The sequence below is a fragment of the Impatiens glandulifera genome, chromosome 7 (assembly GCF_907164915.1).
Source record: "Impatiens glandulifera chromosome 7, dImpGla2.1, whole genome shotgun sequence".
NCBI classification, from domain to species: domain Eukaryota; kingdom Viridiplantae; phylum Streptophyta; class Magnoliopsida; order Ericales; family Balsaminaceae; genus Impatiens; species Impatiens glandulifera.
The window spans coordinates 46,082,518-46,099,446 of NC_061868.1; the positions used below are offsets into that span (position 1 = coordinate 46,082,518).

The window sequence follows — 16,929 nt, forward strand, 5'->3', positions numbered from 1 at the left end:
GCAAGAAATTAATTTTAATTAAGTTCAAATAAAAGGATAAATTAACTAGTAAATAATACAAGATAACTAATGTTTATTTATTTTGCTTAATTAACTATTTGACCAAACCCTAAACCAATCAACTAATTAAATTTCATTAAATTAGTTTTAAAAATTCTTGAGTTTATTTAGTTTAATCCCTAGAAATCAAGTTTATCCTCATTAATCTATCTCCACTTATATAGTAACCTATAATGATAAAAACAAGGCTGAAGGCGATTTTGTTTTCTTATATGTTATATTAAAAACATATATTATAGTATTATATAATAATCTTTTTATTTAAATCAATAAAAATAATCTAGTCGGTTACTCTATTAACACTATTAATGTAGTTGTTCTATCTTTTGATTTCTATTTTATTTTTGTATAATTGGCAGATAATAATATTTATATTCATATGTATTGATATTTAAAAAAAATAAAATAAAAAACTCAAATAATTTATTTCAAAACAAATGAAACAGAGCCCCTCTATAAAAACACATAACCCATACAAAAATATACACAAAACAACATTCCTAATAAAATGATCAAAGTTTGTAATTAGGATTAGGATTAGAGTTAGTAAACATGAGCATATTCTTAAACTCTTGAAAATCAAGAACACCATCAGAATTAGAATCATAAGCTTGAATCATAGTATCACAATCTGTTCCACAATCCTCCGTCCACATCCCCAGTTTCTTCAACACTCTCTTGAGTTCCTCAGCCGTGATATGTCCGTCGCCATCCAAATCAAAAACCTTAAACGCCTCAACAACCTCTTTTTCCTCGTCAGTACTAATAGTGTTAATGATGTTGTCGTAGAAACAAACGAAATCAATGAGATCGAGCCTTGTTTTTCCGTCGACGAGTGGCTCGAGTTCGTCTTGGGTCGTGGAGAGACCTATTTCATGGAAGAGATAACATAAAGCTTCTAAACTTACCCAACCGTCGCCATTTCTGTCAAGCTTCTCGAAGATTATGTGCAAATCACTTGTGATTATTACTGGTAATGTCATCTCTGAATGATTAATATTATTTGTATTGTTATTAACTAGTTGATTAGTAGTGTCGACAAGATGAATATATTGATCGAATTAAGGTATTTATAGACATCGTTCAAAGTTTGGTCTTGTGGTAGAATTATCTGGAACTTTCCATGGAAATTCTCAGAAAAGACCCATTGATCATATCCCTTTCATTTTATTAATATATTAAACAAAATATCAAATTCATTTTTATTTAAATTGTTTTTATAATTTTATTATAAATAAATAAGAGTATTTAAGTAATATATTTTTCTAAAAAAAATCATATCAAATTGATTTAAAAATAATAATTTTTATCTAAAAGAACATCAAATAAGAGCATATATATATTTATAAATAATTACTTTCTTTTTAAATAGGAAGTGACCTATTAAAAACTTGTTTGTAAATAATATTTATAATTTTTTTTAAGAATTAGAGGAGAACTAACATGACACCCCACAATCATGATTCACCGCTTAAACTCAAAACGTTTTCAGATAGAATCGAATGTGACATTTTGATCTTTTAAGTCGACTTTTACAACTAAACTACCTTGGTGGGGTAAATAATATTTACAAAATTAAAACAATTAAATAAGAATTTATGTTTTAAATAGTATGACAAATTACGTATTTAGCCGACCTTGAAGATTAAGATGCTCTAAAACTTTGGTCTTAAATAATATGATAAATTTACATGGTCAGTATGAAGATTGTGCTGCTCTAAACTTGCTTTATTTATTTTTCTGAAAAAGTTGTAATAATTAATTTATATACACATTGAAGAAAAAAAATGATAAAGGAAAAAGGGAAATAAGTCTTTTTCTTCTAAATATGGTCATTGGGCTCCTCAAGGGTTAAGTTTGTCTCCCGCTCACTAAGCTTACCCGGAGCAATACTTCAAATTTATAAAAATACAATTTTCATGTATAAGATTTAAATTCTTATGGTGACTTTAAAGACGAATTCGTTTGAGTATCGTAATGATGAACGAGGAAGTATAACAAATCGAACAAAAACTAATTAAAGGGTGTCTATTTTTTTTACCAAATATTTGAACGGAAATGAAAATTATCCTTGTCCGTAGATTGGTACTAAGGTCGAAAATGTTTTGACAAATTATAATTCATCATTTATATGTATTGTTAAGATAGTGAGATTAAAGAATGAATGATAAGTTTAAGAATATTTCAAATAAATATTAGTTAACATTTTATTAAACAAATAAGAAACATATTCAAATTTTACAGATAAAAGTTCTTTTGCGGTTAAGAATGGTACGAACACAACTCATTTTTTATTATTAAAATAATGTATATGAACATGTAACGGTTCACCAAAGAGTAAAAGTATTATTATTTAGATTGAAAATTTCGAGACAATAAACACTATCCAACTAAACAAAATGCCGAATAAAAAAATAAAACTCAAATCTAAACTGAGTCAACAACGAGTTTTGGGTTGCCCCAGTCCCGGGTAGAAAAAATATGAATTGTTTTTGTTGTCCTAAATCTAGTTTAATAAATTGATAAAAAAAAATCGTTTTTAGTGAGATTTAAACTCATAATCAAATAAATATTTTCAACTTTTATCTTAAATCGACATGCATGTTATAACATTTTATGTTTTAAAGAAAATAAATTTAACTAAATATCATTATTTTATATACCGTCCAATTATCCGACCTTCTAAGGCCGGCTAAGGTCACACCGGTAATATATATATATATTTTTTATAGAATGTATCAAGTTGATTTTAGGTTTTTGTTTAAATAAAAAAATTGTTATTATAGATTGATGTTTTTTACTTGATTTTATTTAATAAGTTAATTTAAAATATATTAAATATGAATTTAAATATTTGATATATCTAATTAATCGAATATAAAATTAGATGTAATATTTTAATGGAGAATAATCGAATTTAAAATTATTAAAAATCCTAACCAAATATATCAGCTAAATTACAACTAAAAAATTATAATGTTAGAAAAACAAACACGTGTTTATCTCTCCTAATATGGTCGGTGATTTTTAAGATATTTCAAAGGTCATATTTTTTTTATAATTATTTAACTGGTGAGATACTATTTTGCACCACACAAGTACAAAATTAATTTATTTTATTATAAAAAGTTGAGTTATTGGGTGAAATTTGTATAGTATTATTATTTAATAAAAAAAATATTTTAAAAGAGAAAAGTAAATAATATTTTGATATTTTAATTACTAATCTAATTAAAGATTATAAATATAAGAATAATGAATTATTTAAATATTATTTTGACCTAAGTTGATGAACTAACCATCAAATTAAAATGTTGTTAAAAAGAACCATTAAGCCGAAACTTCGCTTAAGCATACATATGAAGAGAGAACCAAAACTATTTAACATATACTATTTTCTTCTTTGTATAATTTTATTTAATTATTTTATTTTTCCGATTGAGATATTTACAATTAAATGAATGATGAAATTGATTTTATGGTTTCAAAATATTTTTTCTTATTTAAAAATAATAATTAGTTTAAACAATAATATAGAAAAACCATTATTATATCCAACTAAATTGAACTATAATTCAAATGATAAACAATACATAGTTAAAATTGATAAAGAAGATGCCAAACGATATTAATGATTTTTTAAAAGATAAATAAATTATAAACCAATATTTTCAAATCATATTCTTTTAGAATATCTATTGATATATATTTTGTTAGATTGTCCATGTATATTAAAAATGACAAGAATCAAGCGATAAAATATGAAATGAGTAAAAAAAACGTAAAAAAACATGAAAATAAGAAAAGAATATAAACACGTTATCCAATAGGTTATCGAGTTCGTAAATATTTAAGAAGAAAAAACAAATAATTTCCGGACCAACTCTACCGACTTTTTGAAACGAATATAAAAAATGTCGTAATAATATCATTATGAGTAATACATGTCGGACGATTACGGTTATTATTAAAAGTTTGACAATTTCTCTTAAACTAGATAATTCACCCGAAAATAATAAAAATGGTAACTGTATTTCACCTTTCAAGTTCAAATAAGCAAATGATACAAACTTTAAATATATTTACAAAGACTCAAATTTGAAAAAAAATCTTTATTCACCCAAAAAAAAATTAAAAAAAGAAAATGTAATAATAAAGTGTAAACTTTGAACTACATGTCATTTAACTGATATTTTTATTAAGAATAATATAAAACTATTATATTTATTAGGAATAATTTTATTTTTTTTCACTCAGATATCCCATATCTGACTGCTGTCATTTTGAACATTTTTTTTTCATTAATCATGCTTCAAAAATCATCAATTTATTTTGAAATAAACAAAGACAAATACTTTTTTTTTTTATCGGTTGTTATAGGTAGGAATTAATTTAACCTTTTGATTGAGTATTAATTTAAATTTTAATAAATTTATTTAATTTAGGATTCAACTTGTTTTCTTTTCTACCAATGACTTTTACCACCTTTTTGGTAGTTTCGTGGCAATAGCTTGTTTACTTGACCCCAGAGAATATTTTTTAAGTCTTATAAATGGCTTTTCGAATTGACTCAACTTTTCAGTTTGTTTCTGTTTTAATATATATACATTTTCAGTAAAAAAAATCATAAAAAAAAGAAAATCATGTTTCCAAGATTTCACCTTGTCTTGTATGTTTATACGACAAAAGTTGATACCAATGTTCGTCTGTCACTGAAATCACGAATGTCTTGGCGCCTAGTATACCTGAAAACAGCGAAAAAAACAAGATCACAACTTATAAAGCGTAAAAAAAAGTAACCACTTTCAACCAAAACAACCCAAAAATGACTTGAAAGCCATGTACAATCAATTCGATAAACTGCTAGCAATTATAGAGTAAAAAGGTGTAATAACCGGTATAGTAAATGCAATTGTGTGACATATACTACAGGAGTGTTCATTTATTAGTATAATGGGAGAAACAAATAAAAAAGGAAAGCACTTTTTCACTAGGCTCAGTTCGTCTTCTCCAACTGTTCGATCCTGTTGATTTTGAAGCCACGGATCCTGATTTCTTCGGGAGCTGAAGTGTCTTTGTAGTCGACTTTTTCAAGTGTCCAGCCCTTATTTTCCACCACACCCCCAACTTTCACCTGTTATATATCGTCACATCCAAGAGCTTGATTAATGTAGGATTTATACTACAATAATTCATATTTTTTTGGAAAAACTTACTCATGTGAAGATGTGGATTATTTGGGTTAAATGATTAAAATATCATTATAAAAAATATTGATGACCAAGATTTGACGGATGAAGTGATTGATGATAGGATAAAGGGTTGTTTGAATTAAACCCTAAACAAGGCTCAAGTAAATCACAATTACCAGTAAACTTGTTTGGTAAATGTTGAAAATGGACTGACATACCTCAGCAACATCATTGGAGTTAATAACAAGAGTTCCATTCAAAGACAGGTCCTCAAGAACAACTTTACTGCCATTGATGACCAATGTAGATTTCTGCGAAATCGAGTTATTTCCTTTAATTTTACTAGTGATATCCGTAAAACTCACTCCCCATTTCGGTTTCCAGGTTATGCGAGGCCACACTTCCACCTCTTGTCCATTGAACACTTCGGTTATTGGATCATCTATCTTCACACCAGCCTGAGTAAAACAAATGCACAAGAACGTCAAATATGTATAACTTTTTATTCATTTTAAACTAGTAAGATTCGATAATCTCACATGTGAAATGGAATTCAAGTGTCGCAAAGCAATTCAGATAGTAGCAGACCTATCGTTTTATTTCGGGTCTGAGATAATATTAGAAGATGAAATAAATACCTTCCTCAAAATGAGACTACTTGCTCTATAGATGGCCATTTCCCCAGAAGTTGCACTGTGATATGGATTTCCCTTTGGAACCTTCAATAAAAATCCAAAATGCATTGAAATTTTGAACAAGTTAAATACATGCTTGGCTGAAACATCACAATACATAAGTAGAATTATTACCACCAAAGAACTGGATGTTTCCTAAAATTAACATTCAAACCGAGGTGATTCATGGCGAGCTGAATGTGAAGCCAAAATACGGAAAGAGGAGAAGCAATAAAGGTTAAAAAGAGATCGATATAGGTGTTGTTGAAGCTGATTCATAAAAGGTGGATGAGGAAGTCTTTGCTTATGAAGCTTATGAGGTGCGCAGAACTTGGTGAGATGGTTTTGTGTTTCTTTGGTTGGATATTCTAAGTCGTTTGATTGGGGTTCTTTGAATAAAATTCGGATTATGAATTCAAAATCTTGTTTGATGAAAAAGCGGATTAATTTGGTTAAATTACTAAAATATTCTTTTGTTTTTAATATTTAAATTTTATAAAAATAGATGAATTGAGTGATTTGATTGTTAAAGAGACAGACGATGTGATGAAGGATTATTTGAATTAAATCCAAATAACTCGGCATCAAACAAGCTCTAACTTATTCATAATGTCCATTATTGGAGGTTTTCTAGTAAGCTTGCCAAGGTATTTTCTCCTCTCCCTTTCTGTTTCATTTGCTTCCTTGTATTGCTAGAACTCGCATTTCGTAACCACTTCATTATTATTTTCATTTTTTAATAAAAAGACTATAAGTAACTTTTCTAACAAAAACAACTCACCAACTTAAGTCCAGGTGCTTTAAATGAGAATCAAACTTGAGACCTTAGGGTGGGTGGCTACCTTACTAATACAAAGTTTAATAATTTCTTTGAAAAAATAAAAGAACATTCAAACTGAGGTCAATTAGCTTCCATTGTGTTTATTTATTGAATCAAATATAAATATTAAATTTATGATAATTTACAAACAAAGTGTGCAGACCTCTAGACCCCACTCATCTTATCTGACTTCCTCAATTCCACCATCGCAACCACCTCAAAGAAACATAAAAAACTTAAAACTTAGACCTAGAAGTTTGTCATCAGACAACCGGGAGTTCATGATTCTTGGAAGGGTAACATGCTATTTCCACAATTCCTTATTCTACATTTAAGAGCAACAAAAGTGCAAATTTAGCTAAAAAAGAAACATGTACCTTTGCAGCATCTTCAGGGTTGTTCTTGACAGGTGCATATGCAAGCCATATATCCATTACCTAAGAGAAAGCATCAATGGCATTGACAAAAAAAGTCCCTCAATCTAAATATAATAAATATTAGGTCAAGCATCTGAACAATTTGCCATTATCTGAAGTATAACAGAAAATTTAACAGAGCCCTTTGACCCACCGTAAATCCAACCCTAGCGGTTGGAGGTAACGTCTTAGGATAATCTTGCATCATACACTCTAACCGAGTGGAGGACTTGAAAGAAGTTTTAGTTGAATCCTTGTACCTGTCAGTAGCAAGACGAAACAGGTTGATTAGAAAGTTTATGTAAGCTACAACTACCCAAAGAATTTTGACAGATTTTAGAGAACGGGCTTGAAAATATGTAGAGAATTTATGTGACCGAAGAACTTTACAGCCAAAAGTTTTTTCCATATAACTGAACTTGAGCCTAGAGATGAATATTTGTTTTCATTAATGAGGACCAAAAAATGCTTTTAGAATTGAACATTAGAATTGGTATAAACACTCTTTGTGTTATTTGAAAAGCTTAGATCTCAGGGAAATAGGAATTACTTGGGATTAACAAACTCCTTGATCGAACCTCCAGTCTTTTTAAGCTCCTCCAGATAAGGGCCAACAGCAAGTATTAACTGCACAAAAGCTTAATCTTTTTCATGACAATCTAAGACAAATATGATTTTAGGGGAAGCGACAAGTGAATTAGCTGAGAATATACTTACACAGACAATCAGATATGAGAAGTTACTTGAGAGATTTTCGGTATTGAAAGAATTTTTTTTATTTGAATTGTCATTTTCTGTGTCATCCATTATCGACCTGTTGTATTTAGGTGATTATTCTATCTGTATCCTTATTAAGTATATGATACGCGCAAATTGACCTGGAGAATTTAATGGCCGTCCAAGTTCATTTTTAATTTCTTCACGGTGGACTTGTTCAAAATGAACACCATTCAGATCAAATGTTCAAGACTTGATATGGATATTGTTTCTATTATTAAAAATTGACCTTGCGTTAATACACACTTTAATATTTAAAAAAAGAGAGTAAATTAACTGCGTGAAAAGTTAAACAGAATACAAGACAATGGCCTATTTTGAAACACTTTTATTTTTGTATTAATAATCTAAATCAGTGTCTAACTAAATTCAGTTTTCAAATGAGATCCCATCTGGATCCACACCCGGTGAGATATATGACAGAAAAAATCCAATGTACTTATATCCCAGTTAAGAGAACAATAAATATCACATCCAACAAATAGAAACATACTCACATAAAGAACAATGAACGCAAGAGAATCAACATTGAAATAAGGTTTAAACGTGAACCAACAGTAATAGAGACTTTGGTTTGCCAATGGTTACGAGTGAGGAAAAGGCCCTGTGCAATTGAGAAAAAACAATTCATTAAGAGGAAGTGAAATGCTGATAGAATCTTACTTGGTTTATGTTTCCAGGAAAAGGTGAATAGCCTGTTTCAGAATTGACATCACCATCAGGATAACCTGTTGCCCTAAGTAAGGGATCAAGCTGGTTGTATTCAACATTAATCACCATTGTTCTACCTGAAACCAGAAAAATTGGTTTTATTCATTAATCAGGATGTATGCATATTTGGATGCAAATCTAGTTCTTGGACCTATTGAATGCTTCTACAATCTTTTCCATTGTGCTGAACAGGAACAACAATAGAATAATAATGATAAGGAAAATAAGCAAATTATTCACAATAACATCTTCATATCACTAGATGGTCTCCAAAATAACTAAGACAATCAAAATAATTTGTTATTCCTCATCAATCAAATCATCAACCAAAATATCAAATTAACTTAACTTATTTTGTTTTATAACCTTTTTTAAAATAAAAAAACTTTGTTTGATGAAAAAGTGGATTATTTGGATTAAATGACAAAAGTATCCTTTGTATTTAATATTTAATTAAAATGTTTGTTTATAGAAAAAAAATCCTACATCAAACAAGCTCTTGGTTACCATCAGAATGAGTAAGTTTTGTAATTCCTCCAATAGCCTCTTTTGCTTTGCGAGGAACAGCAAGGGAATTAACATCATACTGTTTGGCAGCACTAACTCCCAGGGAAGCAGGGATTGCCTGGACAAAATGAAAATGCAATACCACTAAGTTATTGAATAATGGACATGGACGCATCTTGCGCTCTTTTTTAATAAAAGTTGACCTTTTTCAAAAATTAAATAAATAATGGACATGGAAAAAACTTGCATTGAGAAAAATAAACCAGTAATAGGAATAAACTAACTCAACCTGAAAGAGAAGTCCATTTGTGTCTTGGAAGAACAGAACCCACTTCAAACCAGCATCTCGCCTGCATATACCAGTATCAATCAACTACCATATTCAAGGGAGTGAATTCCGTAATAAACCAAAATGAGAACATTCAATTTTATCATACCATAAAAAGTCATTCTAGGAAGAGCTAAACAATACACATACCATTCATTTAACAAGCCACTGGAGTAAAGGAGTGAGTGAACATCTCCATGACCATGCGGTTTTGTCTGCAACAGAATATTGCGTAAGAACTTTCAGAATTTTAACTGAAGACTAGGTTAAAATTTTTTGGGTGTGAAAGAGGGAACCGTTCTAACCACAGCTATGTAGATTGTGGCTCCAAGTTACATAATGAAATGAAGAAAACGAAATTCACCTGAATACTGTATTTATTTTTTGGGTCCAAGGCAAGTCTTGCATCATTATCATCTAAGCAAGCAACTTTTTCCTGGAAATAATTATTAAAAATGTATAATCGTTAAAACTGGTTCTGTAGAAGACCCATGGACTCTCTTAAATTACTGAAGCAACAATCATTCGGTACCTGTTTCAGAAGTTTAACTTGTGAAGCAGTCATTCCAAAATAATAATTTTTTTCCAACAGTTCTAAAGTACGTTCATGCGTATCATCTGATGTCATTATAGCAAGAGGAATCTTCCTCTGGCATCCTCCTAAAAGATTACAAAAAGAAAGACAACCAAGCTATAGTAAGGTAAGATACAAGACAGAAAGCACAACTTAGGGCTGCAAAGAAGAAGAAACAGAAAATAAAAATTACTATTCTGAACCATTTTATACTCTCTGCAATGAGCACAACTATATTGTACAAAGTTTAAGTTGCAAAAAACAACTACTTCTATTACACATATATATATCTTCAAATTATACTCATGATCTAAAAAGTTATGAGATATTAAAATCTTTAAAATAATGCAACAACAAAGGAGGACTTAGAAAATGGGACGGAAAGAGGATACACTCATATGAACTTGTATTTCTATAAATAATCACATATATTTTAACTTCAAACTCTTTTCCAGTTGATCCTCTAATAAGAAACCATGTTACTATGGTAGTATCCATAATAATTACTAGCTTAAAAGACATCAGGATATCTTTAAGAAAAAGAATATTGTCGTTCAATAAATATATCACAGCAAACTTTTGGGCTTGTTAAGTAGCTGCAGAAATAAGAATTGAAGGACAATTCTATACAATTTTTTGGAGATTTGTTCAATATCCTGTAGCTTAGCCTTTCTTTCACTATAAGTGTTCTAAGGTATCTTCAAGTACTAAATGCCACTATGTTATCATCTGATGTTTTATAAAATTAGTCTAGGCCAAAGTTCAAGTTGAAAATAGTAAATAAAACAGAACCTTCAACAAGGCTGCAGCTTGCATCTTGTAGAGCTAAAATGGAGTCAATATAATGCTGCAAGAAACAAGTCCCTGTAGTAGTCTCTCTAGGAAGAGCCACCTGCATTGATTAAGAAGGGGAATGGTTACAGGGATTCTAACTCTGTTGAAAGTTCACACTCCACATAATAAGAATCATCAACAAGAAACTAAGTGAAATTCTTTCTACCTTGATTCCATTGTATCCCAGGCGTTCGCCAAGTCCCCCTGCAACAAGAACAAAGGCAGCATCCTTCGCTTCCTTAATACCATTCAACTCATATTGAACAAAGTTATCATCACCAAATTTCAGAACCTCTCCTGATGGGACCTGTAACATAAACATGCTGATTTGTATCGTTTATAGAAATGACAAACAACTTGTATTATATTGGCTATTACCGTTTCTTTGATTCAATTTCTTTATTTAAGCAGCACAAAACAGTCAGCAGGGAAAAACATTATAAATAACATACACTCAGTTCAAATCAATTAAGATCTCAATAACAAAATGTACTTTTATCTCATTGGAAAGTGAAATGGGATTCGACATGTCTAACAGAAAACCCAAAAAATGAGAGTACTTACGGAAGGTGTAAAGCCATCAAAAGGGTTCTTCCCAGCTTTGGAATCGGCTAAGAGTTCTCTCGCAGTCTTAATGTAGGTAATCAACCCACCTGGATAGCTATCATTGAGGCGTGATATCTGAAAAATATTAGAAGTTACTACATTTCTCTAAGAATGAAGTAGCTAATAGATTATAAATAACAAGTTAGAAATAGTTTCAAACAGAAAAGAGATCTATAGATTAGATGTTTATTCTCTCAGCAAACCCACCACTTAAATAAAAATGCAAGAAATGTGTGATTACCGAGCTTATTCCAGCCTCCAAGATCAAAGATGAGATTTTTCAACTAAAACGATCATCTCTTGTTCATTTAAAATCCAAATCCAAAATCAACCCACCTCTTTCTATTCTAGAGTTTACCATTCATGCTAGACATATAGTGAGAATTAACCTGATCGAAGAAAGCTCGTTTCTCTCCATCATCAGTTCCAGGCTCAGGCCAATGCTGAAAAAGATGAGTCTGATCCGTTTCCAATAACATTTTCGCCAGAGAAACCTGACAAAAGAATCAAATTTAATTCCGGGTTCGATACTACAGAACTTGCATGTACAGGAAGATCACTTACACACACCAACCTGCTGTGGAGAAAGAAGGTGCAAATTCTTCTTCAGATTTGGAGCAGAGGAAACCCATTTCGCATCGATGGTGAGCTTCGATAATTCCTCCGCCGCTGATGCCGCCGGCGTCGCCATCTTGTTGATCGAATTTTACTGTGTTCGGGAAATCTTACAGATCCAGGAAGATTAATGATGATGGCAAAGAAGTTTTTTTTTTTTTTTTCAGTGAATGGATAGTGTTTAAACCGCACTAATCATGATTTAAGCATAAAACTTACAATTATTTAACAAATAGACAAATATTTATTTAAAAAATATATATAGGTTTATTTATACAATAAAATTTCTTTCTTTAAATTTAAAAAATTAACAAAACAGACCCACAATAATAATCACTTCATGTTCTTAAATAAATTTAACACATTTAATCTCATTGACCATCTTTTAGACAAAAAAAAAAAAACTTAAATATGGTAATAATAAAATTGATATTATTTTATCTATAAAAAATTATAACATTAATTAATATATTACAATTACAAATCTTATTAATTTGGTTATTTAAATAGATTTTATATATAATTTTGTACTTCAATTATATTTAATAGATTAGTTATAAGTTATAACTAATGTATTAAAGTGTTTATAATGTCAGACTAAATTTTAAATATTCACCAACCCTCTTTAATTTATGAGGGTGAGTTTACAACTACTCTTTTTTTTTCTATAAAATATCACTTAAAAATATTATTTGATTATAAATTTTATTAATAAAATAAATTATTTACCTTCTTAAAAGAATCAATTAAAAAAAATATTTTAGAATCTAAATCCTAAACCTTCTTAAAATAAATATTTTTTCTTATTTTATTGAATTATTTAAATAATTTTAAATTGAAATTAGAAAAAATATGATTATTTCATTGTAAGATGTATTGAATATTAATATATAATAAAAAATAAAAATAAAAGACTATAAAGATTCAGTCTTTCTCCTCTCTCTATCTCCTTTCAAGGTCTGTCTGCAGTACTAGGTCAGTGAAGGAACTTCCAAATTTTGAAAGGTACGATTCTCTATTTCTCTCGATATATATTTTGTGATTTTGCCCTAATGTTTATCATCATCATCAACATGAAAGAAGAAAAGGGTGTCAAATAAAGATGAAATTTTTATGTTTTGATGTTTTGTAGGAAGAATAGTTTCTGGGAAATACTTAGGGAGGAGAAAGAAGTTTAATTTTCAGAAATTGATCGTGTTCGGAGCTAAAAATGAGTCGAATTCGGTCTCGAGATGTGAATGTTCAGTACGACGAGTATTTGGATCGGCATTTGAAGAGGAGAAAGATTCATACAGGGGATTTCGCTTATAACCTTGATATCATCATGCAAAATAAGGGAAATACTGATGGAAAGATTGATGAAGCATACCTAAATTATCTGGCCCACGTTAGGAATGATGGTGAAAGACAAAAGGGTATATATGAGAGTGAAGATGAAGATGAAGATGAAGTTGAAACGGATCCTCAATATATCAAATTTTTACAGTGTTTGAAAAAAGATGGGAAATCTTATATTCTTACAACAATTGGTGAAGATGGGAAGCCTCTGCACATCAAATACGAAAAAGAAGAAGATGATGAACTGAATGAAGATCATGTCCCACAGAAACCAAGAAAAACTATCTCCAAAGATGTGAGAGCTCCAAACAGGATTATAAACGAAGACAATGGAGAAATGGGGAGAAAATGCAGAGGAAAAGCTGTGGAAACCTCAACCTTAGGGGGAACTAAGGATTTAGAACGAGAATTTCGAGATCATGGTGAGCCCAATCGATGTGCAAGTCACAGAAAAAGTGCAAGGATTGATAAGACACCAGCAGCTGGAGGAAAGGATATGAAAATTTTCAAGACAGACCCTAACTATCAAATATTCCTTGATAATATCAAGAGAGAACAACCTTTATTTGTCAGAATTGGAGATATCGCCATAACATATAGCGAGGATGAAAGTCCTGCAGACTCTGAAATTTTGGTGACAACTGATGTCTCAGATTTCAATGTTGGAAACCATAATCCTTTCGTAACTTCAAAGCACTTCATAACTTCACCGGTAACTGTCTTGTTTCTATTTCTTTCCATTCAACCTTAACCTTATTTAGTTACTTTTTCTTTTCTTTCTTCCCACGGAATCATGAAATTAATCTTGCATGGGTTTATTGATTGATAATTGTTTTATATAAAGGTTGAAAACATGGAGCAGCCAAGCACAATGAATTGTTCTCAGTTTAAAGAAAGATTAATGAGTGTTCTGAAAACACCATTTAATGAAATAGAATACAAAAGGCTTAAGGAGGAGATTAAGAAGCAAACGCCCAAGAATGGTCGTCACAGAGACTTGCGTGGAGATGCATCATTAAGATCATACCCAACAGATGAATGCAATGAGTCATACCTTGAACAACATACTGGTATGTTATTCTTTTATACAAGATTTTCTGATATTGAAGCAGTTTCCAAGACTTGAGCCTTTTCAGGTGGAACTGAATTGTTTTCATTTCAATATGATTTCTTTGTAATTTGATTCCAGATCAATGATTTGGTGTTTGACTAACCATTATATCAATGAATATGAAAGTAATTACTTTTTTTCTTTATTAAAAGTGTTTGATAATACTTGAATGATCCACATTAAAACAATAGTAAATTATGCAGTCTTTATTAGATCCATTACTGTATTTGTAAATCCAGTGATGGTGTGGACATATGTTCCGTGTGAAATACGATAAAGCTTATGCTATAAATAGTACAGATTGATTTACATTTTGGAGTTATTTTGTGCCTTTAATGGTGATAATTACTAACTTTCCAGTTTGATCATTGCAGATTTTAAGTTGAAAATGTGCGAAGCCAAGATGGATGAGCCCAAACAATTAAATCTCTTACGCGGTTTTTTCTTTTGGTTGGAGGTGCGCGTGTCTTACATATTTATTGTGCTTATACATTAACCAGCTGTATATTAATTTACCAATAAAAGGAGCAATTATTTTTTCCTAACAATCAGCCTCTCCAAGTTTACTGGTGGCTTCTATTTGCTTTAAACTTTTTTAAAAAAGGTCATTTTTTTTATATAAAAAAGAATGCATAAGGGGTGAGAAAAGAGGAAAAACAACTAGAGTTAGATATCAACAAGGTAAAAAAATTATTCTGTACAAATCCCCCTTTTCCTTATTGGTGGCTTCATTTACTAATTACTATAGTACCCTATATTATACTAATTACTATGTTAATTATATGCTACCCCTACAATACTACAGTTGCGCTAAACTGCGTTGCAAAACATTTTTTTTAGTGATCAATATTTGTTAGAAAGATGAATAATCTGGTGAATATTTCTTCTTTTTTCTAGTTTTTGCATGTACACACGAACATTCATATTCAAGTTAGAACTTGAAAGAAATAAGGAGTTGGTTGGTATAATTTGTATATTACTTTGATTCATTTGTGTATTGTATGATGTTTCAGAACTTGGCTCATGATGGAGCATTTCATCCATGGAAGGACCCCCATTGTGTCTGAAAGTGATTCAGCCTGGATAGAGGAGGGGAGGGGTGGTGGGTGTCTTAAAAATGATTCAGCCTGAAGATATAAGTATAGATTTAAGTGACTTGCAGCAGTTAAGTGAATGCCGACTTGAGATTGATGGCTATGGAAATTCTGGATGTCTGAAAATGATTCAACCTGTAGATTTAATTGACTTGCAGCAGTTAATAGAATTTGTCTAGGATTGAAATTGATGGCTATGAAAATTCTTGTAGTTTGCTAATTTATTAACTATATTTGCTCTGGCTGTTTGTAATATTAGTTTACAGCAGCTATGGAATTGAAACACAATTAGACTATGAAACAATTTTTTTTTTTTTTTTAATTTCTTGTACTAGAACATGATACAGGTATGGATTAGAAACCCTGATTGTAGTTATTGATTTACATCTTGAAACTGTTCATCTGTGTAACAGAACCCTACTCTTGGTTTTCCCATGCTGAAGTTGAGTACCCTACAGTTCATGTTATACTTGATCAACCCATCATACAACATCTTCCTTATGTAATGCTCTACATCCGAACCGATCAAACGTAATGTGTATTCAGTCAATGGAGCACCCTGTGTTTATCATGAAAACCCATAAATTATTTTTCAAACCCAAAATTCCAAATGAAATAGATGTGTTTTTTTACCTCATAATGGTCAACGAGATCTTGGAAGTAAGCAAAGACCATGTCACATGTTTCAGGCGTCCATTCAAATTCACAGCCAGGATCAAGAATCATGGTGAGTTTATCCATCTGGGATTGGTCCATTTCTAAAGTTTCAGGATCTATGTAGGCTGCAAAGATCCTGACATGACGTGTCACACTGCTCAGCCACTGCCCACCGAATTCTTTGCTCAGATTCTTGCTCTTCACGTTCCTCTGCACCTCCACAGGCCTTAATCTCTCCTTCACTCCTCCTTCCTGTGGTGGAAGCAAGGGAGGCTCCGGCGACTTTACTTCCTCTTTAACTTCTTCCGTGCTTTGTTCTGTTTGCTGTTGGGATGAGATGAAGGTGACTACTGTGTTAATCCTGTCTTTAGGAAGAGGAGGTTTGGACATTATACCTGTCCAGGGGAAGAGAGAAAATTTTGTTGACGCCATGCAAGAGTTGTGAGGATTGGAGTTGGTTATTTTCTTATATTTCAGAATTGGGCGGAAGAGAGATAGGATTATGTATATGTGGAGTCTATCTAAACTCTCTTATCTTGTGTGGTTCAGATTTCATGCATGAGAGAGTTTATATGTGTGTGTGAGAGAGTGTTTTGCAAAGGGTGTGAAAAGAAA

The 16,929-nt window shown here is 30.8% G+C and overlaps 4 protein-coding genes across 4 annotated transcripts; 1 reads left to right on the plus strand and 3 right to left on the minus strand.

Moving 5' to 3' along the window:
* Nucleotides 1-456: 456 nt before the first annotated feature.
* LOC124910785 (probable calcium-binding protein CML44) lies at nt 457-1,087 on the minus strand. Its single transcript, XM_047451463.1, has one exon. The coding sequence runs from the start codon at nt 1,041-1,043 to the stop codon at nt 573-575; it is 471 nt and encodes a 156-aa protein (XP_047307419.1). The 5' UTR covers nt 1,044-1,087; the 3' UTR covers nt 457-572.
* Nucleotides 1,088-4,839: 3,752 nt separating this feature from the next.
* LOC124945605 (UDP-sugar pyrophosphorylase) lies at nt 4,840-12,266 on the minus strand. The gene is made up of 17 exons (XM_047486067.1): nt 12,074-12,266; nt 11,889-11,993; nt 11,458-11,574; nt 11,060-11,200; nt 10,852-10,951; nt 10,018-10,145; nt 9,850-9,921; nt 9,636-9,700; nt 9,447-9,507; nt 9,158-9,275; nt 8,603-8,727; nt 7,713-7,789; nt 7,317-7,422; nt 7,124-7,183; nt 5,891-5,971; nt 5,471-5,710; nt 4,840-5,194 (listed from the first exon to the last, which is right to left on the minus strand). Exons 1-17 carry the CDS (start codon nt 12,188-12,190, stop codon nt 5,057-5,059), a joined length of 1,851 nt encoding a protein of 616 aa, XP_047342023.1. The 5' UTR covers nt 12,191-12,266; the 3' UTR covers nt 4,840-5,056.
* Nucleotides 12,267-13,031: 765 nt separating this feature from the next.
* On the plus strand, nt 13,032-15,900 carry LOC124945651. The gene is made up of 5 exons (XM_047486118.1): nt 13,032-13,119; nt 13,247-14,164; nt 14,297-14,522; nt 14,938-15,020; nt 15,577-15,900. The coding sequence occupies exons 2-5, from the start codon at nt 13,325-13,327 to the stop codon at nt 15,628-15,630; spliced, it is 1,203 nt and encodes a 400-aa protein (XP_047342074.1). The 5' UTR covers nt 13,032-13,119; nt 13,247-13,324; the 3' UTR covers nt 15,631-15,900.
* A 45-nt stretch (nt 15,901-15,945) lies between these two features.
* LOC124945652 (NAD(P)H-quinone oxidoreductase subunit M, chloroplastic) lies at nt 15,946-16,791 on the minus strand. Its single transcript, XM_047486119.1, has 2 exons — nt 16,291-16,791; nt 15,946-16,216 (listed from the first exon to the last, which is right to left on the minus strand). Exons 1-2 carry the CDS (start codon nt 16,744-16,746, stop codon nt 16,031-16,033), a joined length of 642 nt encoding a protein of 213 aa, XP_047342075.1. The 5' UTR covers nt 16,747-16,791; the 3' UTR covers nt 15,946-16,030.
* Between the last annotated feature and the right edge of the window lie 138 nt (nt 16,792-16,929).